We start from the raw sequence: 22958 nt of genomic DNA, 5'->3' as shown, positions 1-22958 counted from the left end.
GGAACCAGGGGGTGGGTGGGAAGATCTAGCCTGGCCACCGAGGGTCTGAGCAAGAAACAGACAGGACAGAGCTGGGCTGAGTGTGGCCCTGGCTATTTTATTCCATGTGCTGGCCCTGGGGACCCAGCTGGGCCAGGTCGACGCCCCTGGGGAGACAGTGGGGCTCGGCCAGCCTCAGTGGCTTCTTTGGGGTGCAGGAGGGCTTTGGGGTTAAGGCTGGGGAGGAACAGGAAGTAAAGTGCTTGCAGGGGCCCTCGGGGCTTGGTCCCAGCCACCCTCCCTGCTCCGGGGCGGGCCAGAGGCCGGACACCCCTGGGCTGTGCAAACAGGACTCTCCAGGGCCCAGCCAGGCCTGGATGAGGGGCACATACTGGCTGGCAGGCATGGTTCCCAACACCCGCAGCCACGGAGGCTCTGGCTGGGCTGGGGGCCTGGATGAGGGGTGAGTCCAGAACCGATTGTCCGCTGATTGTCTGCTTGTCTGGTCCGTGGCTGTGTTGGCTCTTCCCGGTGTCAGGGCCTGCTGCCTGCTTTCTGGGGGCTGCCCGCCCCATGGGCTCCTCACCTGCGGAGCCGCTGCAGCTGGGGGAGAGGAGGCCACTGGGGTCATGGAGGTGGGCTACGACCACAGTGATCCCCCAACCACCCCATCTCCTAAGCTGCTTACCTCACTCTCTACCAGATTCCGCCTATAGAGCGCCTCCTTTGCAGCATCCTGTGGGGGATGGGCATTCAGCAGGTAGTCCCTGCAGGCCCCACCCTGCCCGCTGCCCAGTGCCCACCCGGCCCGCGACCAGCTCACCCTGCTGCCATCGTTGCCCAGGCGCCGGGCAGCCTCCGTGTAGAACTGCAGCTGCCGCTCCAGCTGGGCTGCGTATTCTGAGAATGGATGGTGGGGGGATGGGGGCTTAGGGTGGGGCCTCACTGCCCACAACCCTCCTGGACTGTGCCCATCCCCAAGCCCGTCCCCCGCCAGGTGCCCATCCCCAAGCCCGTCCCCCTCCAGGTGCCCATCCCCGAGCCCCTCCCCCTCCAGGTGCCCATCCCTGAGCCCGTCCCCCTCCAGGTGCCCATCCCCGATCCCCTCCCCCTCCAGGTGCCATCCCCGAGCCCCTCCCCCTCCAGGTGCCCATCCCCGAGCCCCTCCCTCTCCAGATGCCCATCCCTGAGCCCCTCCCCCACCAGATATGCATCCCTGAGCCCCTCCCCCCATGCCTATCCTGGAGCTCCTCCCCCACCAGATGCCCATCTCCAAACCCCTACCCCGTCGGATGCCCACACCCCCCTGCTCCAGCTGTGCCCTCTGCCACTGGCTGCGTTGCATGATGTCCTGGTACTGCTGGGCCACTTCTGGGGGCACCGGCCGCCGCGCCTGCCTGAGGGCCAGGATCTAGAGGATACAGAGGGTCCTGTGAAGATCCTGCCTGGGCCTGCAGACTCCCCAGTCCTGCCCCATGTAGCCCGGCAGGATGGATACCCACCTTCCGCTCCAGACGCTCTTGGTCAAACGCCAGCACACTGAGGCTATGCAGGGGCCGGGCTGATCTAAGGGGTGGAGGAAGGATAAGGGACTGCAGAGATTCCCCCCGCCCAACCCTGTTAATTCAAAAGACACACTGGGCCGGGCACAGTGGCTCACGCCTGTAATCCCTGCACTTTGGGAGGTGGAGGTGAGTGGATCATGAGGTCAGGAGTTCGAGACCAGCCTGGCCAATATGGTGAAACCCCGTCTCTACTAAAAATAGAAAAAAAATTAGCTGGGCATGGTGGTGTGCTCCTGTAGTCCCAGCTACTTGGGAGGCTGAGGCAGAAGAATTGCTTGAACCTGGGAGCTGGAGGTTGCAATGAGCCAAGATCACACCACTACACTCCAACCTGGGTGACAGAGCAAGATTCTGTCTCAAAAAAAAAAAAAAAGAAAAAAGGCCGAGCATGGTAGCTCATGCCTGTAATCCCAGCACTTTGGGAGGCCGAGGCAGGCAGATCACCTGAGGTCGGGAGTTCGAGACCAGCCTGGCCAACATGGAGAAACCCCATCTCTACTAAAAATAGAAAAATTAGCTGGGCGTGGTGGCGCATGCCTGTAATCCCAGCTACTCAGGAGGCTGAGGCAGGAGAATCGCTTGAACCCCAGAGGCGGAGGTTGCTGTGAGCTGAGATTGCGCCATTGCACTCTAGCCTGGGCGACAGAGCTAGACTCTGTCTCAAAAAAAAAAAAAAAAAAAAAAGACACATTGGGCACTGGGGGTATGGTGGGAGACAGCCGAGACCCACCCGGTGTTGCTGATCCCAAAACCTAGTGGGGATGATGGCTGCACACCCAGGAAACTATGATGCCTAGTGGTCAGGGAGGGCTTCCTGGAGGAGGTAACAGCCAAGTTGGGATCCAAAGAAGGAATCAGAGGTGGGCAGAGGAACAAAGAACACCCCTACCCTAGGTAGGGGTGTTCAGGGCACTGGAACCCACAGAAGTCCAGAGGCCAGTGAAAACTATTCATGGACATGAACCACAGGAGGGAGTGGGGAGAGAGAAGCCTGGATATGTTGACAACGGTCAGATCACAAAAGGTTTTAAAGACCAAACCAAGGAGTTTAAACTGGATTCTCTGGGAAAAGGGGTGCCAAGAAAGGTTTTGCAGCAGGAGAGGGACATGGTCCAATTTGTGCCTGGTGGGAAACTGTCCAGGTGGGGCTGAGAGGGGAATTGGGTGTTTTCTCCAGCATGCCCTGGCCCAGATACCTACCTGTTCCCTGACTCCCTTGCAGGGGCAGGCACAGGAGGGGCCTTCCCTTTGGGCCCAGCAACCTGCTTCAGAGGAGAGAACCAGTCCTGTGAGTCCTGGGCCCCTGAACCAAGCTTCCCTCCCTGGGGTTGCTGATGGGTGGGGGTGGGGGGTCTCACTGTGGGCACAGCTGCCGGCACAGGGTCAATGACCAGCCACCTCTCCGTCGTCGTCTCCAACTGCTGGGCTGTCAGTGGCTCCCGAATCCGGACCATTACCTCCAGTCGCCCCCCTGTGGGCCGGCGACCATCCAGGACCTGGGTGGGGGTAAGGAGAAACTGTTGGTGGGAAGCAGGAAGTGACTAGAGGCCCAGGGCCAGGACAAGGGAGAACAAGACTGGTTTCTTTTTTTTTTCCTGAGACAGAGTCTCGCTCTGTTGTCCAGGCTGGCGTGCAGTGGTGCGATCTGGGCTCACTGCAAGCTCCGCCTCCCGGGTTTACTTATGCCATTCTCCTGCCTCAGCTTCCCGAGTAGCTGGGACTACAGGCACCCACCACCATGCCTGGCTAATTTTTTTGTATTTTAGTAGAAACAGGGTTTCACCATGTTAGCCAGGATGGTCTCGATCTCCTGACCTCGTGATCTGCCCGCCTCAGCCTCCCAAAGTGCTGGGATTACAGGCATGAGCCACCATGCCTGGCCAAGAGTGGTTTCTAAAATATGAGCCCATGGTATGGCTGAGATACCAGTTGATCATAATGGAGTGGGGTACTGCAAGTATTTAGGGCTGGGCAGTAGGGAGGTCTGAGGCTCTGAGGGGAGGGGCTGGGTCAACAGACAGGCTCATAGAGGGCTCAAGGCAGGAAGTGTTTTAATAATGTTAACGAGTAGCATGGCCATACCGGAGCATGCGGATGAATGTCCACCTCTCACCTCAAGGATCTCCCGGACCTCACATGCTGTCTCCAGTGCATCCAGCTTCAGCTGGGCTGTCCCCAGCACCCGGTCAGTCTTGAACAGCCCCCTGTGTGCATGTGTGTGTAGTGGGGACAGGATGGTTGGTTCAGAGGAGCTCCCCTCCCCTGGAGCCCACCCAGTGGCCATGGCTCTCTCTAGCTCACCCCTTGTGAACCACTTCGAACTTGATGCCCTTGGTCTGGATGGCCCTTCGGAAGCCACGGTGGCTGCGGTTGATGCAGAGTTTGAACTGCTCCTTGAACTCTGCAGGAGGAAGGAGGGAGAGGAAGTTGGGTGGGGTCAGGCCATGGTCTTATGTCCCTTTTGCTGCAAGGGAGTAGGGGTAGGGTGCTTCCAGGCGAGGCTCACCAGGGGAGTCTGTGTTCTTGATCACACTGGTCTTGTCTTTCTGAGCTTCTTCCTATGACCAGAGAGGAGGCAGGAAATCTAGGAGGCCTGGGACCTGGCTTTGGCCCACTGAGGCTGCAGCCCTCCCCTCCTCAGCTCCCCACATACCACGTTGGGATAGGGGAAGTCAAACCGAACAAAGACATCCAGATCGCCAGGGGACAGTCCTGTGGGCAAACAACGGTCAGAGCTGGGCAGAGAGGGGGTCCCCATGACCCTGACCCCTGCCTACAGCCCCCTCACCTGGGGGTGTGGGCAAGTTGATGCCCTTCACGATGAAGAGGAGCATGTCGTTGCTGCTGAGGTCAGGGAAGATCCTTCCAGGTGGGCAGGTGGGCAGGCAGGTGGGCAGGGAAACAGAGGCACCTCAGTCCCACTGCCCGCCTGCCTTCTCTTCCCCCAGTGGGGGCAGGGAACAAACCCCACCCTGGCCTTCGGGGGTGTCTCAGCTCCTGGGCTCATTTTAGAATCAGACAGACTAGAGTTCTCTGTTCAGGTTGGCAATGGATCACTTTCGAGTCTTTTCTTCAGTCTGTGTATATTTATTTGGTACCTACTGTGTGCTAGGTACCCTAGCTGCTGGGTGATATTCCCTTCACTTAATAGTTGTTGAGTCCTACTAAGCATCAGCCAGTGCCCTAGCTGCTGGGAGATCTTTCCTTCATTTCCCAATGTTTCTTGAGCACCTACTATGTGCCAGCCAGTACCCCAGCTGCTGGGGGACCTTCTTTTCACTTAATATATATGTGTGTGTGTGTGTGTATATATATATACGTATATATATATATACGTATATATATATACGTATATATATATATATATGTATATATATATATATATATTTTTTTTTTTTTAGACAGAGTCTTGCTCTGTCGCCCAGGCTGGAGTACAATGGTACGACCTCAGCCCACTGCAACCTCCACCTCCCAGATTCAAGAGATTCTTCTGCCTCAGCCTCCTGAGTAGCTGGGATTACAGCTGCCCGCCACCACTGCTGGATAATTTTTATATTTTTAGTAGAGATGGGTTTTCACCATGTTGGCCAGGCTGGTCTCGAACTCCCGACCTCAAATGATCCGCCTGCCTTGGCCTCCCAGCCTGGCCTCACTTAATATTTTTTGAGTCCTATTAAAGCACCAGCTAGTGTCCTAGTTGCTGAGGGACCTTCTATTCATTTCACAATATTTCTTTTTTTTTTGAGACAGTCTCACTCTGTCGCCCAGGCTGGAGTGCAGCGCGATCTCTGCTCACTGCAAGCTCTGCCTCCCGGCTTCATGCCATTCTCCTGCCTCAGCCTCCTAAGAAGCTGGGACTATGGGCGCCTACCACCACGCCCGGATAATTTTGTGTATTTTTAGTAGAGACGGGATTTCACCGTGTTAGCCAGAATGGTCTCGATCTCCTGACCTCGTGATCCACCCACCTCAGCCTCCCAAAGTGCTGGGATTACAGGCGTGAGCCAGCACGCCTGGCCTCATTTCACAATATTTCTTGAGCACCTACTATGTGCCAGTCAGTACCCTAGCTGCTGGGGATCTAGAAGTAAATACCCATACCCTGTGCTCAATCTAGCTGAGTGGACAGATGAGCATAAGTACATAAATAGAAAAACAATAAAAAACTCAGCAGAGAGGGGAGAGTGGAGTGTGCTCAGAAGAGACTGCTTGGATAGATAGGGAGGGCCTCTTAGAGGGAAGGTGACATCATAGGTGACTCTAGATGTCAAGAGGGAGCTGCCACATGGAGACCTGAGGAAGAGGGTGAAGGCGGAAGAAATAGCTGATGCAGAGGCTTGGGGTAGGAACACACTTGGTTTGTAGGAGGGACCAAAAAGAGTCCCGTGTGGCCAAAGCTGAGTGAAGCGGGGACAGGAGGCAGAGAAGAGGTGACAGGGAGCCAGGCTGTGTGGAGATGGGGGAGCCAGGGTAAGGGGTGGGGGTTATCCCAAGGGCAGCTGGGAACCACCGGAGGGCCAGTGGCTGCACCTAACCTCATTTAGAAAGTGGAGAAAACGGGCCGGATGCAGTGGCTCACTCCTGTAACCCCAGCACTTTGGGAGGCCAAGGCAGGCGGATCATTTAAGGAGACCAGCCTGGCCAACTGAATGAAACCCTGTCTCTACTAAAAATACAAAAATTAGCTGGGCATGGTGGTGGGCACCTGTAGTCCCAGCTATTTGGGAGGCTGAGGCAGGAGAATTGCTTGAACCTGGGAGGCAGAGGTTGAAGTGAGCTGAGATTGCGCCACTGTACTCCAGCCTGGGTGACAAAGTGAGACTGTCTCAGAAAAAAAATTTTAAAAAAGGCCGGGAGCGGTGGCTCACGCCTGTAATCCCAGCACTTTGGGAGGCCGAGGTGGGCGGATCACGAGGTCAAGAGATCGAGACCATCCTGGCTAACACGGTGAAATCCCGTCTCTACTAAAAATACAAAAAATTAGCCAGGCGTGGTGGTGGGCGGCTGTAGTCCCAGCTTCTCGGGAGGCTGACGCAGGAGAATGGCATGAATCCAGGAGGTGGAGCTTGCAGTGAGCAGAGATCACGCCCCTGCACTCCAGCCTGGGCAACAGAGTGAGACTCTGTCTCAAAATAAAAATAAAAATAAAGTGGAGAAAACAATCCCCGCTCCTCTGGGCATGGGAAGACTTGATAGTACCAAGACTAACACCCACCAAAGCCGTAACTCATCTCTGGTCCCCCGTGGACTCACCCAGGCCCTGGGACAAGATACACCTTTGCACTCTCTAGATCTTTCCCAAATGTGTCACTGTGACTGCACCCTCACCATCCTTCACTTGTATCTCATGCCTGCCCCAGAGCCTTTGCATGCCCTGTGCTCTTCCACCTATCCAAACTTTCCTCCAGATGTAAACCTTGTGCCAGCTTCTGGAGAGCACAACCCCCCCCAGCGCCACCAAAGGGCCACTGGGGCCACATGGTGGGGCGTAGATCAGGAGCCTTACTTGATGACGCTGAAGGTCCTTTGCTCAAAGCGGGCGGTGGGCGTGGGGAGACCCCAGGCGAAGGCTTGCTTCAGAATGTCCATGCTCCGCTTACAGTCCTCTGCCAACTTTTCAAACCTGCCGGTGGGAGGGCCCTGCTCATGTCCCTGGCCCTGGGGATGGGTGGCTGGGGGTGCGAGTGTCTGGCACAGGTAAGGGCACTTACTTGGTGGTTTCAGTGATGTTGCCCAGCTGAGTGAATTGGTTTGAGTGGTTCAGGCACATCTGGGGAAACAGAAGGCAGTGAGTCGAGGGAAGGGAAGAGAGGGGAAGGAGGGTCACGCCCCTGGGGGACGGGCTGGGGGCCTCCCCCTCACCTCATGCTGCTGCCGTATGAGCTTGGTGAGTTCACCATAGCGCCGGGCGGCCTCCTGAGACAGACCCGGGCCGGGCCGCTGGACCAGGGCAAAGTCGTCCTTGTTGACAGGGGCGGGCGGCACCTGGGGAGGACGAGGCTGGTGGCGGGGGTAAGGGGGAGAAGCAGGCCCACCTAGGGCTCTGCAGAAATGTCGTTCTTCCTTGACAAGGGGCATTCCCTGACCACGGCTCTGTCACCCTTCTCTGGTCTTTTTTTTTTTTTTGAGATGGAGTCTCGCTCTGTTGCCCAGGCTGGAGTGCAATGGCGGGATCTCGGCTCACTGCAACCTCCGCCTCCCGGGTTCAAGTGATTCTCCTGCCTCAGCCTCCTGAGTAGCTGGAATTACAGGCGCCTGCCACCACACCTGGCTAATTTTTGTATTTTTAGTAGAGACAGGGTTTCACCATGTTGGCCAGACTGGTCTCGAACTCCTGACCTCAAGTGATCTGCTGGCCTTGGCCTCCTTAATTGCTGGGATTACAGGCATGAAAGACCATGCCCGCCCTCTGTTCTTTCTTCTTGATTCTTCCATTGTCCCACTTAACAAGGGCATCCTTCAGTCACCCCAAAAATCATGTATGGTGCCGGGTGCAGTGGCTCATGTCTATAATCCCAGAACTTTGGGAGGCCGAGGTGGGTGGATTGCTTGAGCTCAAGAGTTTGAGAAATCACGTATGGAGCCCCTACTGTGCACTAGGCTCTGCTCTGGGGCTGGGGACACAAGGATGAAGAAGAGAGAACAAAATCCCTGCCCTCGTGGGGCTGACATTCTCTTGGGGGAGATGGGCAATAATCAGAAGAAATAAGTAAATCATATGAGAGAGTAGAAGGTGATACATGCCACAGGGAGAGGCAGAGTTGGGAGGAGGAGCAGAGGGATCTGGGTGACAGGGATGGATTTTAGACAGGTCAGGGTAGGCATCCTGGAGATGCTGATGTCTGAGCAGAGACCTAATGAGGGGAGAAAGTGAACCACACAGGTGTCTGTGGGAAAAGCATTCAGGCAGCGGGAACTGCATGTGCAAAGGCCCTGAGGTTGCAGAGTGCCTGGTGTTTGAGGCTACCAGACAGCAAGGGGAAGAGTGAGCGAGGGGGTGGGTGAAAGAGAAGGGGCAGGCCGGGCACAGTGGCTCATGCCTGTAATCCCAGCACTTTGGGAGGTCGAGGCAGGTGGATCGCCTGAGGTCAGGAGTTCAAGCCCAGCCTGGCCAACATAGTGAAACCCCATCTCTACTAAAAATATAAAAATTAGCCGGGCATGGTGGCGTGTGCCTGTAGTTCCAGCTACTCGGGAGACTAAGGCAGGAGAATCACTTGAGCCTGGGAGGTAGAGGTTGCAGTGAGCTGAGATCGTGCCACTGCATTCCAGCCTGGATGACAGGGCGAGACTCCGTCTCAAAACAAAACAAAACAAAACCAAAACAAGAAAGAGACCAGGCAAGGGAGGTGATGGGGCAGATGGTGCAGGCTTCATGGGCCATGATAAGGTGCTGTATTTATTTGTGTGTTTCTTGTGGTCTCTCAATTAGAACATCCACTCCATGACAGTGAGTCTCACTGTGTTTCCCAGGCTGGTTTTGAGCTCCTGGCCTCAAGCGATCCTCCCACCTCAGCCTCCCAAGTAGCTGGAATTACAGGTGTGACCCACCATGTCCAGAGAGAGTGTGGATTTTTGCCTTTTTTGCTTAAGGCCATGCTCCAGTGCCCAGCAAAGACTACATGTCCCAGGCTCCTCTGAGGCTAAATGTAGCCATGTGACTGTTTGGGCCAATGGGAGGCAAGCAAAAGTGATGTCACTTCCTTAAACTGGGTGGCCTTTGCTGGGCGCCCAGTTAAAGCTCCTCAAATGTTTCCTATTATGAGTACTATTCTATCACATGAGGAATCCTGGCTGTCTTTCTTTGAGGCGGGGGTGGCCATCCCCACTTCTCTGAGAAAAATGATGCTCAGAGAAAAAGGAATGGTCCTGTCTGAAGTGGCAGAATCTAAGTGTCTCCCCAAACCTGATCCCCTCCCCTTCCCTAGTAATGGAGCTCAGGCTGGTCACACAGTGCACCAACAAGAGACTACATGTCCCAGCCTCCTCTGTGGCTAAATGTGGCCATGTTACTTAGTTCTGGCCAATGGGAGGCAAGCAATAGTGATGTCACTTCCTTTAAAAGGGACTACTAGCTCTGCCTCTTTCTCTAATCCTTCTGACAGAATCCACTTGGATCATGTGGACAAGGACAACCCCCTCGGGTGCAGCAAAGCAATAAGGTGGAAGAAACTCAGGCCCTGGAGGACCTCCCATTTGCAGAGCCCAGACTGCCCTAGGTGGTACATGCAAGAAACATAATAAATGTCTGTCTCCTTTCAGCCACTGTCTTGGGAGGACCTATTTGCTACAGCAGCTGGACCCTGACTAATACACTTCTAGTTCACGTGGCTGCTAAGGGGCAGGAGCCTGACAAGTGGGTGCCTGGGCAGTTCCCGCAAGCTCAGAAGGTTCACCTTGGTGATGTCCACAGGCAGCCCATTGCGCGAGGCCTCCAGCATAGGCTCCAGTCCCTTGGCCTGGCGCAGGTGCATCTTGGCACCCTCCACATCGTTTTTCTGCTTGGCTCGCAGTGCGGCCTGCAGGAGCTGCTTCTTGCGGCCCTCTAGGAAGGCCAGCTGCTGCTGGGCTGTGGGCATAGGAGCTGCTGTGGGTGCTGCCCAGGCCACAGCCAGGCAACAGGCAGCTGGGGCGGGGAGGGGGAACTTACCTCTGGTGGATGTGGCTTTGGGGGGCGCTTTGGCTGCTGGGGCTGATCCCGACTGGGGAGCTCTTGAGGGTGGGGCTTTGGGCTGGGCTGTGGGGGCCACAGGGCTGTTCTGCTGTAGAGGAAGAGAGAGGATGTTAGAGATTTCATAGCGCCTGTGATGAGTCCAGTTCCCAAGGATCAGGGTCTGATGCTGACAACAGTGATCATTTAGTGGGCTCCCAGGACTTTGCTACCCCCCTGCCTCACTCAAAGCCCCTGGCCCCAAACACCCTTTTTTTTTTTTTTTTTTTTTTTTTCTGAGACAGAGTCTCACTGTATCGTCCAGGCTGGAGTGCAGTAGCACGATCTTGGCTCACTGCAACCTCTGCCTCCCGGTTCAAGGAATTCTCACCAAACACTTTTTTTTTTTTTTTTTAATTGTCTTGGAGATGAGGTCTTGCTCTGTCACCCAGACTGGAGTACAGTGGCATGACCATGGCTCACTGCAGCCTTGAACTCCTTAGTTCAGACAATCCTCCCACCTCAGTCTCCCAAGTAGCAGGGACTACAGGTGAGTCCCACCATGCCTGGCTAATTTTTAAAAATTTTTTTGTAGAGATGGGGGTCTCACTATGTGGCCCAGGATGGTCTCAAACTCCTGGCTTCAAGCGATCCTCCCATCTTGGATTCCCAAAGTGCTGGGACTACAGGTGTGAACCACTACGCCCGGCCCCAACCCTCAAACCTTCTTAGGCACCTCATCCTCTTCATCCTCTGGGCCTTCTTCCTGGTTGGCCAGCTTCATGGCAGTCTCCAGGACGCCTACCAGACTCTGCTGGGTGGGCTTGGTGGCCTCCAGGCCCTGGATTGGTGGGAAGCCTGGGTGGCCAGTCGAGGCCTGGTTATTGTGTGTCAGGATGGAGACCAACTCACACCATTATGGTGGAGATGCAGATTCCTCTCCCACCTACAGAGTCTTGGGCCTTTATTTTTTTTTTAATTTATTATTATTATTTTTTTGAGACAGGATCTCGCTCTGTTGCCCAGGCTGGAGTACAGTGGCATGATCTGGAGTGGGACTGCAGGTGTGCACCACCACACCAGGCTAATTTTTAAATTTCTTGTAGCCACGGGGTCTTGCCACGTTGCCCAAGCTGGTCTTGAACTCCTGGCCTCAAGTGATTTTCCCACCTCAGCCTCCCAAAGTGCTGGGATTACAGACATGACCACCTCGTCCAGCCGGTTTGCCAATTTCTACGGTGCAGACACATCATGTCCAATGTCAAGCTCTCACTGATTAACAAGTTTACAAAACCCTTGAATATGTTGTATTCAGCTCCCTGAGCCTGTGCTATGGGGAGTAATAGCATCTGCCAAGGCTCAGAGGCTGGAGGAACAGGAGCTTGGGGCACAGCCTGCCAGCGGCGGGCCTGCCAGGGGCGGGACCTCTGGGGGCGGGGCCTACTGGGGCGAGGCCTACAGGGGCAAGGCCTACCTGGGGGCACGGGCAATTCAGCGACATCCACCGCTCGGCCAGCCTTGTGGGCTCGGATGGCATCTTGGTATTGCTGCAAGGACCACAGGTATTAGGGCTGCCTGTGGGAGGGCTCCCGGGCTGCCCACTCGCCCCACCTCCCCCAGAACCCCCGGGGCACCTTGACGATGCGCTCGTGCATTCGAGCTTTCCGCTGGTCCCCCTTGCTCTTGGCCTGGGCTGCGGCCACCTGGTACCGCTCCATCCGCTGCTCCAGCGCCTCCAGCAGGGTCCTCGGGGGTGGGGGCACCTCTGGGCCGGACAGGGGGACAAGGTTAAGAGTCAACGGATGGGTAGACAGTCTGGCTCCAGCCTGCCCTCAACCCCAGAGGGTCCCAGAACCTACCTGGTGTGGAGGGCGCCATAGCGGGGGTCGGAGGCTGCGACGGTGGTGACGGTGGGTCTGGGGGCACCTGGTCTGGGGACAGAGAGGTCCAGGCCAATGAGGGGCTTGTTAGCTGCACCCCCCACAAGCTGGTCTGGCCTGAGGGTGGTCTCTGGGCCTGACCAACAGGGGTGGCAGCATCAAGGAGAACTTAGTGTATGCCTGAAACCATCCCAGAGAGTGGGCATGGCAGGGTCCTCACCGGGTGGAGGGGGCAGGCAGGAGAGGTCCACGGGTTCACCCCGGCTCAGGGCCTCCAAGACAGCATCAAAGCTCTGGGAGAAGGAAGAGGAGATTAGAAGAAGAGGTGCAGTTGGGGGCTGGGACCCCGTGGGGAGCCTCCGGGCCCTTCCATGCCACCGAGGACTTCTAGCTCCCTCCCTTCCATTTGTGCCATCTTGCTTAATCCTCTTCCAACGCACGTGCCCATTTCACAGAGGGGGTAAACTGAGGCTCCAAGACTTACAGCAAACTATTGCTAGGGAGTGACCAGGCTAGGATGCAAATTTGGGTGCTTTGCCACCAGGCCACGTGGGAAGCATCCTGCCCCATCCCTCCAGTCCTGTCCGTCAGGCTGGACGCACCTTAGCCACGCGGAAGTGTCTAGCGGCAGCAGTGGTATCTCCCTGCTGCTTGGCGTGGAGGGCAGCCAGCTTGTAGTCGCGCTGGCGGCTCTGCAACTGGGCCAGAGGGCCAGGGCTGCAGGGACCTGGAAGGGAGAACAACATACAGGAAGCCTCCAGGGCCTGGGCCAAGTTCACCGTGTAAACCATTTGTTATTTATTTATTTAATTTTTTTTTCTTTTTCAGACAGAGCCTCACTCTGTTGCCCATGCTGGGGTACAGTGGCGCAATCTCAGCTCACTGCAACTTCCGCCTCCTGGGTTCAAGTGATTCTCCTGCCTCAGCCTCCTGAGTAGCTGGGATTACAGGCACATGCCCGGCTAATTTTTATGTTTTTAGTAGAGACAGGGTTTCGCCGTGTTGGCCAGGCTGGTCTCAAAGTCCTGACCTCAGGTGATCCGCCCACCTTGGACTCCCAAAGTGCTGGGATTATAGGTGTGAACCACCGCGCCTGGCTTTAATGTATTTTTTGAGACTGGGTCTTGCTCTGTTGCCCAGACTGGAGTGCAGTGGCACAATCTTGGCTCACTGCAACCTCCGCCTCCCAATTTCTGGCTAATTTTTGTATTCTTAGTAGAGACGGGGTTTCACCATGTTGGCCAGGCTGGTCTCAAACTCCTGACCTCAAGTGATCTGCTCACCTTGGCCTCCCAAAGTAGGATTACAGGTGTGAGTTACCGTGCCTGGCCATATTTAATGTATTTTTTTTTAAAGAGATAGAGTCTTGCTCTGCTGCTCACTGTAGCCTCAGACACCGGGCTTAGGCGATCCTCCCATCTCAGCTTCCTGAGTAGCTGGGGCTACAGAGCATGCACCTGCATGCCCGGCTGGTTTTTTAATTTTTTTTGTAGAGATGGGGTCTTACTATGTTGTCCAGGCTAGTCTCAAACTCCTGGGCTCAAGCGATCCTCCCACCTCAGCTTCCCAAAGTGCAGAGATTACAGGCATGTGCCACCATGCCCGACTCACTTTTTAAATATATCCTGGGACTCACTTTAAGCAGTTGGGAATTTTGAGTCTTCTCTTATTTCCATCCACGTCCCCCACAGAAATTTATGCTAACATGATATAGCTGTGTGTTTGAAAGCCTTTTTTGCCTACCCTATTGTATATTTATACAACCAAAATATATTTATGCAGTGTGTTTGCAAAGTTAGGAAACCCAGTATTCAGTGCTTTTTAAACAGTGTGTTAGTTACAGTTTCAAATAATATGCTCAGTATGTTTTCTGGGGAAGTACCTCAAAGTTTAAAGCTATAAGTGCAATTCTTAGTATAAAATAACACAGTACAATAAAGACACCACCCAGTGTCTACAAAATCTGGAAACACCCAGAAAATGGCACGCAGTATCTTTTTTTCAGACTAACAACTGGACCCATCACTTTAAACTTAGGCTTACTTCCCTGAAAATATGTTTGAAGGTAGAAGTGACACACCTTTGACATTGTATTGGTTTTATTTCCTGTGATTATAAATCTTTCATTGTTAAAAACAATGTTTTTCCGGGTTGAATTATTGTTATAATTATTACTAGCATGTAATTGAGCAAAACGTAAATACATCAAGCTTATTTTATTTTATTTTTTTGGAGACAGGGTCTCATTCTGTCACCCAGGCTGGAGTGCAGTGGTGCAATCACAGCTCACTTCAGCCTCAACCTTCCAGGCTCAAGTGATTCTCCCACCTCAGCCTCCCAAGTAGCTGGGACTACAGGCATGCACCACCATGGCTGGCTAATTTTTAATTTTTTATAGAGACACAGTTTCCCTATGTTGCCCAGACAGATCTCGAACTCCAGGGTTCAAGCGATCCTCCCACCTTGGCCTCCCAGAGTGCTGGAATTATAGGTGTGAGCCACCACACCCGGCTGAGCTTTTTGGGTTGGTTTGTTTGTTGAGACAGAGTCTTGCTCTGTCGCCCAGACTGGAGTGCAGTGGTGTGATCGTGGCTCACTGCAACCCCTGCCTTCTGGGTTCAAGTGATTCTCTTGCCTCATCCACCCGAGTGGCTGGGACTACCAGCATGCACCACCACGCCCAGCTAATTTTTGTATTTTTAGTAGAGATGAGGTCTCACCATGTTGGCCAGGGCTGGTCTTAAACTCCTGGCCTAAAGTGATCCGCCCACTTTGGTGTCCCAAAGTGCTGGGATTACAGGTGTGAACCACCACGTCCAGCCCCTGCTGAGCTATTTGATAGTTTTGGTGCACCAAGAGCAAAATTCTACCAGAAATGTACCTCTTGCTGACATAATTGGAGCTGGGTCCAATCCCTAACAATCAACTCGTTTCTCCCATTCAATCCTCTTCTGTTTTTTCTTTTTTTAGAGATAAGATCTTGCTCTGTTGCCCAGACTTGGAGTGGCACGATCACGGCTCACTGCAGCCTTGAACTCCTGGACTCAAGCGAACCTCCCACCTCAGCTTCTCGAGGAGCTGGGACTAAAGGCATGCACTACCACACCCGGCTAATTTCTTAATTTTTATGTAGAGATGGGTTCTTGCTATGTTGCCTAGACTGCTCTTGAACTCCTGGCCTCCCAAAGTGCTGGGATTACAGGCATGAGCCACTACATCTGCACTTTTTTTCTTTTTTAAAGTGTTGAGGCCAGGGGTGGTGGCTCACGCCTGTAATCCCAGCATTTTGGGAGGCGGAGCAGGCAGATCACCTGAGGTCAGGAGTTCGAGACCAGCCTGGGCAGCAACATAGTGAAACCCCATCTCTACTAAAAATACAAAAATTAGCTGGGTTTGGTGGTGGGCGCTTGTAATCCCAGCTATTCGAGAGGCTGAGGCAGGTGAATCACTTGAACCTGGGAGGCGGAGGTTGCAGTGAGCTGAGATCGCGCCATCGCACTCCAGCCTGGAAACAAGAGCGAGACTCCGTCTCAAAAAAATTAAAGTATTGAGAAACCTACTTCACATTAACAAACAGATTGGAAGACACAGAATTTTGTTACTGTGATGTCTTTGTATTTGAACTCCTGACAAGTTTTATGCCAAACTTCCATTGTGAAAAATTTTTGGTCGTTTCAGTTGACAATTTCAGGTGACAATTCCAGTAATCCTTGAACTTTGCCAAAAACAATGGCTTGGAAACTAGCTTGGTTGCAGAAGGATTTAGTGACCCAGTGTTTGCTTTCTCAAACCCATGCCAGTATTTTGAGTTGTCTCTTTGCTTCCTGCCAGGGAAGTGTTTGGACCTGGGGCAAAGCCCCGTGTTCATATCACAAAGAGAGGGAGGGAGGCCTTCCTTTCCTAGGGGGAGGTTAGGAAGAAAAACCTCTTAGAAGATATGTTCTAGCTTGGGCGACATGGCACCTCTACAAAAAGTACAAAAATTAGCTGGGCATGGGGCACGGTGGCATATGCCTGTAATCCCAGCTACTCAGGAGGCTGAGGCGGGAGGATTGCTTGAGCCTGGGAGGCAGGTTGCAGTGAACTGGGATCATGCTACTGCACTCCAGCCTGGGCAATAGAGTGAGACTCTGTTTCAAAAAAAAAAAAAAAAAAAAAAAAGGGCGATGAGGCCTGGCGTGGTGGCTCATGCTTGTAATCCTAACACTTTGGGAGGCCGAGGCAGGCGGATCACGAGGTCAGGAGATCGAGACCATCCTGGCTAACACAGTGAAACCCCGTCTCTACTAAAAATACAAAAAATTAGCCAGGTGTGGTGGCATGCACCTGTAATGCCAGCTACTCAGGAGGCTGAGGCAGGAGAATTGCTTGAACCCAGGAGGCAAAGGTTGCAGTGAGCCGAGATCGCACCACTGCACTCCAGCCTGGGTGACAGAGCGAGACTCCGACTCAAAAAAAAAAAAAAAAAAAAAATTAGCCAAGTGTGTGGTGCATGCCTGTAGTCCCAGCTACTGGTGAAGGTGAGGGAAGATCCCTTGAGCCCAGGCAGTTGAGGCTACAGTGAGCTATGATCACGTCACTGCACTCCAGCCTGGGTGGAGTAAGACCCTGTCTCAAAGAATTAAAAAAGGCCGGGCACAGTGGCTCATGCCTGTAATCCCAGCAAATTGGGAGGCCAAAGTGGGTGGATCACCTGAGGTCAGGAATTCGAGACCAGCCTGGCCAACAAGGTGAAACCCCATCTCTACTAAAAATACAAAATTAGCCAGGTGTGGCATATGCCTATAATCCCAGCTACTTGGGAGGCTGAGGCAGGAGAATCGCTTGAACTTGGGAGGTGGAAGTTGTAATGAGCTGAGATCGTGCCATTGCGCTCCAGCCTGGGCAACAAGAACGAAACTCCATCTCAAAAAAGAGAACTAAAATAATTTTTAATGGCAAATGTGATCTATATTTTATCATAATATCATAATAACAACAAAAAAAACTCTCTGGGTATCCATGTCCTGCTTGGGAGGTATTCATGAACTCCAGGGGCTTGAAGACCCCAGGACTCAGGGTGTTGAAAATATCTCACAATCAATGCACAGCCTGCACCCCCTTAGAGCAGCATCCTGCCAGATGGCCCACTCGGATCCCATATCAGCCCGGCCCTGCCCATCACCTACCTGGGGGCATCTGGGGTTTAGCCAAGCCTGGAGATGAGGCTGGGGCGGTGGGAGAAGGTCCCTCCAGGGTGACCCTGGGCTCTGGGGCTGACGCGATTCCAGGGGCCGGCTGGGTGGGTGCAGGGCTGTAGGTAGGCGTGGACGCTGGGCCTTTTCCTATGGCCACTGGCGGCGGGATGTCCGCTTCGTCAATGGCATTGCCCTTCCGGACGGAGGCGAGCAGGTTTTCCAGTGTCTAAGATAAGGCATGAGTATTGGTTTGGGAGAAGCCAAGAGCTTGGTGCAGGGCATCAGGGTTGGGGGGGGTCCCTGTACCCTGCCCTCTGCCCACTTACTTTAAGCCCCCGATCGTAGCGCCGCATCTTGGCGCTGTCTCCAGCTTGTCTGGCGCTTTCAATTGCTGTGCGATAGAGCGCCAGCCTCTCCTGCAAGGTGGTCTCCAGCCCTGGATGAGGGGCCTCAGGCTTCGGCTATGGGAGGGCAGGGGCACAGTGTGGGTGGTGACCCCACTTGGGATGCCCCTGTTAGCCCCTTCTGCAGTAACAGTCAGCCCTATGTCATCCCTGGACCCGCCTCCCCTGCCCCAGTGAGGCAGAAATCATGGTCCCCATTTCCCAGTGGAGGGAATGGGGTTTCAGAAGCATCATGTCACCCGCCTGATATGGGTCACATGGCTGTTAAGGACAAGGGTGGGCCAGGCACGGTGGCTTACGCCTGTAATCCCAGCACTTTGGGAGGTCAAGGCAGGTGGATCACTTGAGGTCAGGACCAGCCTGGCCAACACAGAAACACCATCTCTACCAAAAAATACAAAAATTAGCCAGGCGTGGTGGCACACACCTGTAATCCCAGCTACTGGGGAGGCTGAGGTGGGAGGATCGCTTGAACCTGGGAGGCAGAGGTTGTAGTGAGCTGAGATGGCACCACTGCATTCCAGCCTGGGTGACACAGCAAGACTCCATCTCATAAAAAAGGCTAGCCCCTGAACCCCAGGCTGTCCGTTGGGTTGTGGTTCAAGGGAGTGGGGTCATCCAAACTGTACCTGGGCCACAGGAGGTGGGGTCTCTGAAGGCTTCTGCTCCTCTCCAAGGACCTCATTTAGCTCCGCCTGCAGGGACACACAGCCAGGGCAGGACATAAGGGCCTGCTGGATGGGGGCAACCAGATAAGAGCCCCCACCCCGCCCTCAGTGCTCACCAGCAGGTCATCATCAGCCTCCAAGTCGTCCTCATCCGTCCCCTCCTCCTCATCCTCATCCGGGTCTCTCATGCACAGGCTGGCCATCTTCTCAATGGCCTCCATCGGCAAGGGACCTGGCAGTAGGGGGACGCCCCAGGTGGACCAGGGTCGTACACCAAGAGCCCCCGTTTCCCATCCTGGACATGCTAGGTGATCCCACTTCTCGCTGACTTCCCCATTTCATCTCTTCCTTATTCAGCCTCAGGTCTGGGGCCCGGCTACCTGAATTCAAAACCCAGCTCTGCAGACCGGGCACAGTGACTCACGCCTATAATCCCAGCACTTTGGGAGGCCAAGGCAGAAGGATCACTTGAAGTCAGGCGTTCGAGACCAGCCTGGCCAACATGGTGAAACCCTGTCTCTACTAAAAATACAAAAATTAGGCCAGGCGCAGTGGCTTACGCCTGTAATCCCAGCACTTTGGGAGGCCGAGGCGGGTGGATCACAAGGTCAGGAGATCGAGACCATCCTGGCTAACACGGTGAAACCCCGTCTCTACTACAAATACAAAAAATTAGCCAGGCATGGTGGCGGGCGCCTGTGGTCCCAGCTACTCGGGAGCCTGAGGCAGGAGAATGGCGTGAACCTAGGAGGCGGAGCTTGCGGTGAGCCAAGATCGCGCCACTGTACTCCAGCCTGGGCGACAGAGCGAGACTCCGTCTCAAAAAAAAAAAAAAAAAAAAAATTAGCTGGGCATGGTGGCATGTAATCCCAGCTGCTAAAGAGGCTGAGGCAGGAGAATCACTTAAGCCCAGGAGGCAGAGGTCGCAGTGAGCTGAGATCGCGCCACTGCACTGCAGCCTGGGCAACAGAGCAAGGGTTTGTCTCCAAAAAAAAAAAAAAAAAAAAAAAAAAACCACACACACAACAACAACAAAAAAAACCCCAGCTCTGCAACTTTCTCTCTGTGAGACCTTCGGCAAGTGATGTCACCTCTCTGAGCCTCAGTTTCTCCCTCTGTGACACGGGGATGACAACAGTTCCTCCTTCATAGATAGGTTGGAGCAGAGAAGGTCAGTGAAGCTCTTAGAATAGCATATTGCCAATATCTTGTTATTAGTTATGTTACATTCTATAAAGCTGCTTTGAAGACTAAATTAATGACTATAAGACTGTTGCTCCTAGGGGAAATTTAAGCTTAGGTTCCTGTGAATCTCCACTCATAACCTTTTTTGGAGACAGGATCTTGCTCTGTCACCCAGGCTGGAGTGCAGTGGCCCAATCAGAGCTCACTGCAGCCTCAAACTCTTGGCCTCAAGTGATCTTCCTGCCTCAGCCTCCCGAGTAGCTGGGATTACAGGCATGCACCACCACACCCAGCTCTGGTCACAAAATTTTAATCAACTGAACAATACACAACCTTGCTCTATGTGTGTTTCTGTTTGAAGACACCTTCCTGAATAGATATCGTTCATTCATTAACTTTGAATTCACAGCCAACAGCACAGTAGTTCATGCCTGAATGAAGCTTCTCTCTTTTTTGTTTTTTGGAAACAGGATCTTGCTCTGTTGCCCAGGCTGGAGTGCAGTGGCACAATCTCTGCCCACTGCAACTGCTGCCTCCTGGATTCAAGCGATTCTCATGCCTCAGCCTCCCAAGTAGCTGGGATTACAGGTGTTCGCCACCAAGCTTGGCTAATTTTTGTATTTTTAGTAAAGATGGGGTTTCACCATGTTGGCCAGGCTGGTCTCGAACTCCTGGCCCCAAGTGATCTGTCCACCTTGGCCTCCCAGAGTTCTGGGATTACATGCATGAGCCAATGTGCCTGGCTGACATGAGCTTATTGTGTGTGAGGGGGCCCTGGGTGAAATACTTACGGACTCCAGATTAACTCCTATAACATGGTTATTATTCCAGTTTTACAGATGGTGAAACTGAGGCCAAAGCACATGATGTGACTCATCAAGTCACATAACCAGTAAGTGGCAGAGCTCGGATTCCAACTCTCAGTCTCGGTCCAGACTTGATCTTTTTTTTTTTTTTTTTTTTTTTTTGAGACGGAGTCTTGCTCTGTCGCCCAGGCTGTAGTGCAGTGGTGCGATCTCGGCTCACTGCAAGCTCCGCCTCCCTGGTTCACGCCATTCTTCTGCCTCAGCCTCCTGAGTAGCTGGGACTACAGGCGCCTGCCATCACGCCCGGCTAATTTTTTTTTTTTTTTTTTGTATTTTTAGTAGAGACGGAGTTTCACCGTGTTAGCCGGGATGGTCTCAATCTCCTGACCTCATGATCTGCCTGCCTCGGCCTCCCAAAGTGCTGGGATTACAGGCGTGAGCCACCGTGCCCGGCCTCAGAGTTGATCTTGACTCTCTTACCCAGATCATCGGCTCCAGGAGAACAGGGGTCTTCTCTGTCTTCTTTCCCCTACCTACCCAGTGCCACCAGTTCTGCGCCTGAACCACTTGCAGGAGATCAGAAAATGTTCTGAGGGTGTGTTAACCATCTCACCTTTGCCTTTGAGCTTCTCCAGGGCTGGGGGCTGGCCCCCGACCAAAGCCAAGAACTCAGCCTCCAGTTCTTCATCGTTAGCTCCGTCCTCAGGGATCATCAGGCCATCTGGGGAGAGGTCAACCAGCAGGCCCAGCTAGGGGGACAGCAAGGGTTCAGTCAGACCTTTGGTTCACCACATGGCTAGAGGCAGCCATGATGGCCAGAGAGTCCCCTTGGGAGGAAGGAAACAAGGTCTCCCAGGGAAAGCCATTTCCCTGGGGAGTGCCAGGAGGCTGGAACAAGCCCAGAACAGGTGTTCCAAGATAGGCCAGGCCCTCTGGCACAGTTCAACCTGGGGCAAAGGGCAAGAGACCCAGCTCTTTTATCTGAATCCACACTTATGATGTGCTGCTGGGCCAAGTTCAGTGGGAAAAGCAGGCCCCTGGCTGGGCGCAGTGGCTCACGCCTGTCATCCCAGCACTTTGGGAGGCCAAGGCAAGAGGATGGCTTGTGTCTGGGAGTTCCAGACCAGCCTGGGCAATACAGTGAGACCCCCATCTCTACAAAAAAAAAAAAAAAGTTTTTTGTTTTTTGTTTTTTTTTGACACAGAGTCTCGCTCTGTCACCCAGGCTGGAGTGCAGTGGTGCAGTCTCAGCTCACTGCAACCTCCGCCTCCGGGGTTCATGCCATTCTCCTGCCTCAACATCCCGAGTAGCTGGGACTACAGGCGCCCGCCACCACGCCCGGCTAATTTTTTTTTTGTATTTTTAGCAGAGACGGGGTTTCACCTTGTTAGCCAGGATGGTCTCGATCTCCTGACCTCATGATCTGCCCGCCTCGGCCTTCCAAAGTGCTGGGATTACAGGAAAAAAAACTTTTTAAAATTAGCTGGGAGTTGTGCTGTGTGCCTGTGGTCCCAGCTACTCGGGAGGCTGAGGCAGGAGGATCACTTGAGCCTGGGGAGATCAAGGCTGCAGTGAGCCATGACTGTGCTACGGCACTCCGCCTGGGCAACAGAGTAAAGCCCTGTTGAAAGGAAAGAAAGAAAGAAAGAGAGATGGAGCGGGGGAGGGAGAGAGGGAGGGAGGAAGGAGGGAAGGAAGGAAAAAAAGAAGGAAGGGAGGGAGGGAGGGAAGGAGGGAAGGAAGCAGGCTCCACACTTTGCCCAAAGCAAAGCTACTCTGTACACTTGGGCTTTTCTTTCCAGCATCCTCAGCAGAGGGGGTCTGTGTGGGAAGGTTGGGCTTCAAGAGCATGATGGCTGCATGCGGTGGCTCACGACTGTAATCCCAGCAATTTGGGAGGCCAAGGCAGGCAGGTCACCTGAGGTCAGGAGTTCGAGACCAGCCTAGCCAACATGGTGAAACCCCGTCTCTACTAAAAGTACAAAAATTAGCTGGGCGTGCTGGCGGTGTCTGCAATCCCAGCTACTCGGGAGGCTGAGGCAGGAGAATTGCTTGAACCTGGGAGGTGGAGGTTGCAGTGAGCTGAGATTGCACCACTGAACTCCAGCCTGGGCAACAGAGCAAGACTCTGTCTCCAAAAAAAAAAAGAAGAGCAATTAGAAGCCCTGACGACAGGGCCAGGTGCAGTGGCTCACGCTTGTAATCCCAGCACTTTGGGAGACCAAGGTGGGGGGATCACTTGAGGTCAGCAGTTCGAGACTAGCCTGGTCAACATGGTGAAACCCCATCACTACTAAAAATACAAAAATTAGGCCGGGCACGGTGGCTCACGCCTATAACCCCAGCACTTTGGGAGGCCGAGGCAGGCGGGTCACCTGAGATGGGGAGTTCGAGACAGACCAGCCTGACCAACAGGGAGAAACCCCGTCTCTACTAAAAAATACAAAATTAACCAGGCATGGTGGCGCATGCCTGTAATCCCAGCTACTCGGGAGGCTGAGGCAGGAGAATCGCTTGAACCCGGGAAGCGGAGGTTGCAGTGGGCCGAGATTGCGCCACTGCACTCCAGCCTGGGGCGAGAGAGCAAGACTCTGTCTCAAAAACAAACAAACAAAAAAAGAAGCCCTAACCACAATGCAGGTT

At 53.7% G+C, this 22958-nt stretch overlaps 1 protein-coding gene across 13 annotated transcripts in view; it reads right to left on the bottom strand.

Moving 5' to 3' along the window:
• Positions 1 to 77: 77 nt before the first annotated feature.
• Positions 78 to 22958, bottom strand: part of CC2D1A (coiled-coil and C2 domain containing 1A) — a 24715-nt gene continuing 1834 nt past the window's right edge. Inside the window, exons 2-29 of one of the 13 annotated variants that reach the window (XM_034945819.3) lie at positions 20928 to 21063; positions 18440 to 18555; positions 18285 to 18350; positions 17578 to 17712; positions 17243 to 17477; positions 12677 to 12801; positions 12295 to 12367; positions 12054 to 12125; positions 11829 to 11959; positions 11669 to 11741; positions 10931 to 11052; positions 10195 to 10306; positions 9941 to 10113; positions 7407 to 7529; positions 7256 to 7314; positions 7051 to 7167; positions 4333 to 4406; positions 4198 to 4256; positions 4051 to 4102; positions 3846 to 3945; positions 3658 to 3748; positions 2903 to 3040; positions 2745 to 2809; positions 1482 to 1545; positions 1264 to 1390; positions 803 to 879; positions 668 to 715; positions 78 to 582 (exon numbers count right to left, since the gene is read on the bottom strand). In XM_034945819.3, coding sequence (XP_034801710.3) covers positions 562 to 582; positions 668 to 715; positions 803 to 879; positions 1264 to 1390; positions 1482 to 1545; positions 2745 to 2809; positions 2903 to 3040; positions 3658 to 3748; positions 3846 to 3945; positions 4051 to 4102; positions 4198 to 4256; positions 4333 to 4406; positions 7051 to 7167; positions 7256 to 7314; positions 7407 to 7529; positions 9941 to 10113; positions 10195 to 10306; positions 10931 to 11052; positions 11669 to 11741; positions 11829 to 11959; positions 12054 to 12125; positions 12295 to 12367; positions 12677 to 12801; positions 17243 to 17477; positions 17578 to 17712; positions 18285 to 18350; positions 18440 to 18555; positions 20928 to 21063 — 2784 coding nt within the window. In that variant the 3' untranslated portion in view covers positions 78 to 561. Of the gene's footprint in view, positions 583 to 667; positions 716 to 802; positions 880 to 1263; positions 1391 to 1481; positions 1546 to 2744; positions 2810 to 2902; positions 3041 to 3657; positions 3749 to 3845; positions 3946 to 4050; positions 4103 to 4197; positions 4257 to 4332; positions 4407 to 7050; positions 7168 to 7255; positions 7315 to 7406; positions 7530 to 9940; positions 10114 to 10194; positions 10307 to 10918; positions 11053 to 11668; positions 11742 to 11828; positions 11960 to 12053; positions 12126 to 12294; positions 12368 to 12676; positions 12802 to 17242; positions 17478 to 17577; positions 17713 to 18284; positions 18351 to 18439; positions 18556 to 20927; positions 21064 to 22958 lie in introns of all 13 variants that reach the window. The other 12 variants (XM_034945816.3, XM_034945818.4, XM_034945817.3 and 9 more) reach the window with 12 other exon arrangements.

This window comes from Pan paniscus, chromosome 20, assembly GCF_029289425.2.
Source record: "Pan paniscus chromosome 20, NHGRI_mPanPan1-v2.0_pri, whole genome shotgun sequence".
In the NCBI taxonomy this organism is placed as follows: domain Eukaryota; kingdom Metazoa; phylum Chordata; class Mammalia; order Primates; family Hominidae; genus Pan; species Pan paniscus.
This window is presented reverse-complemented; position numbering and strand designations above follow the sequence as displayed.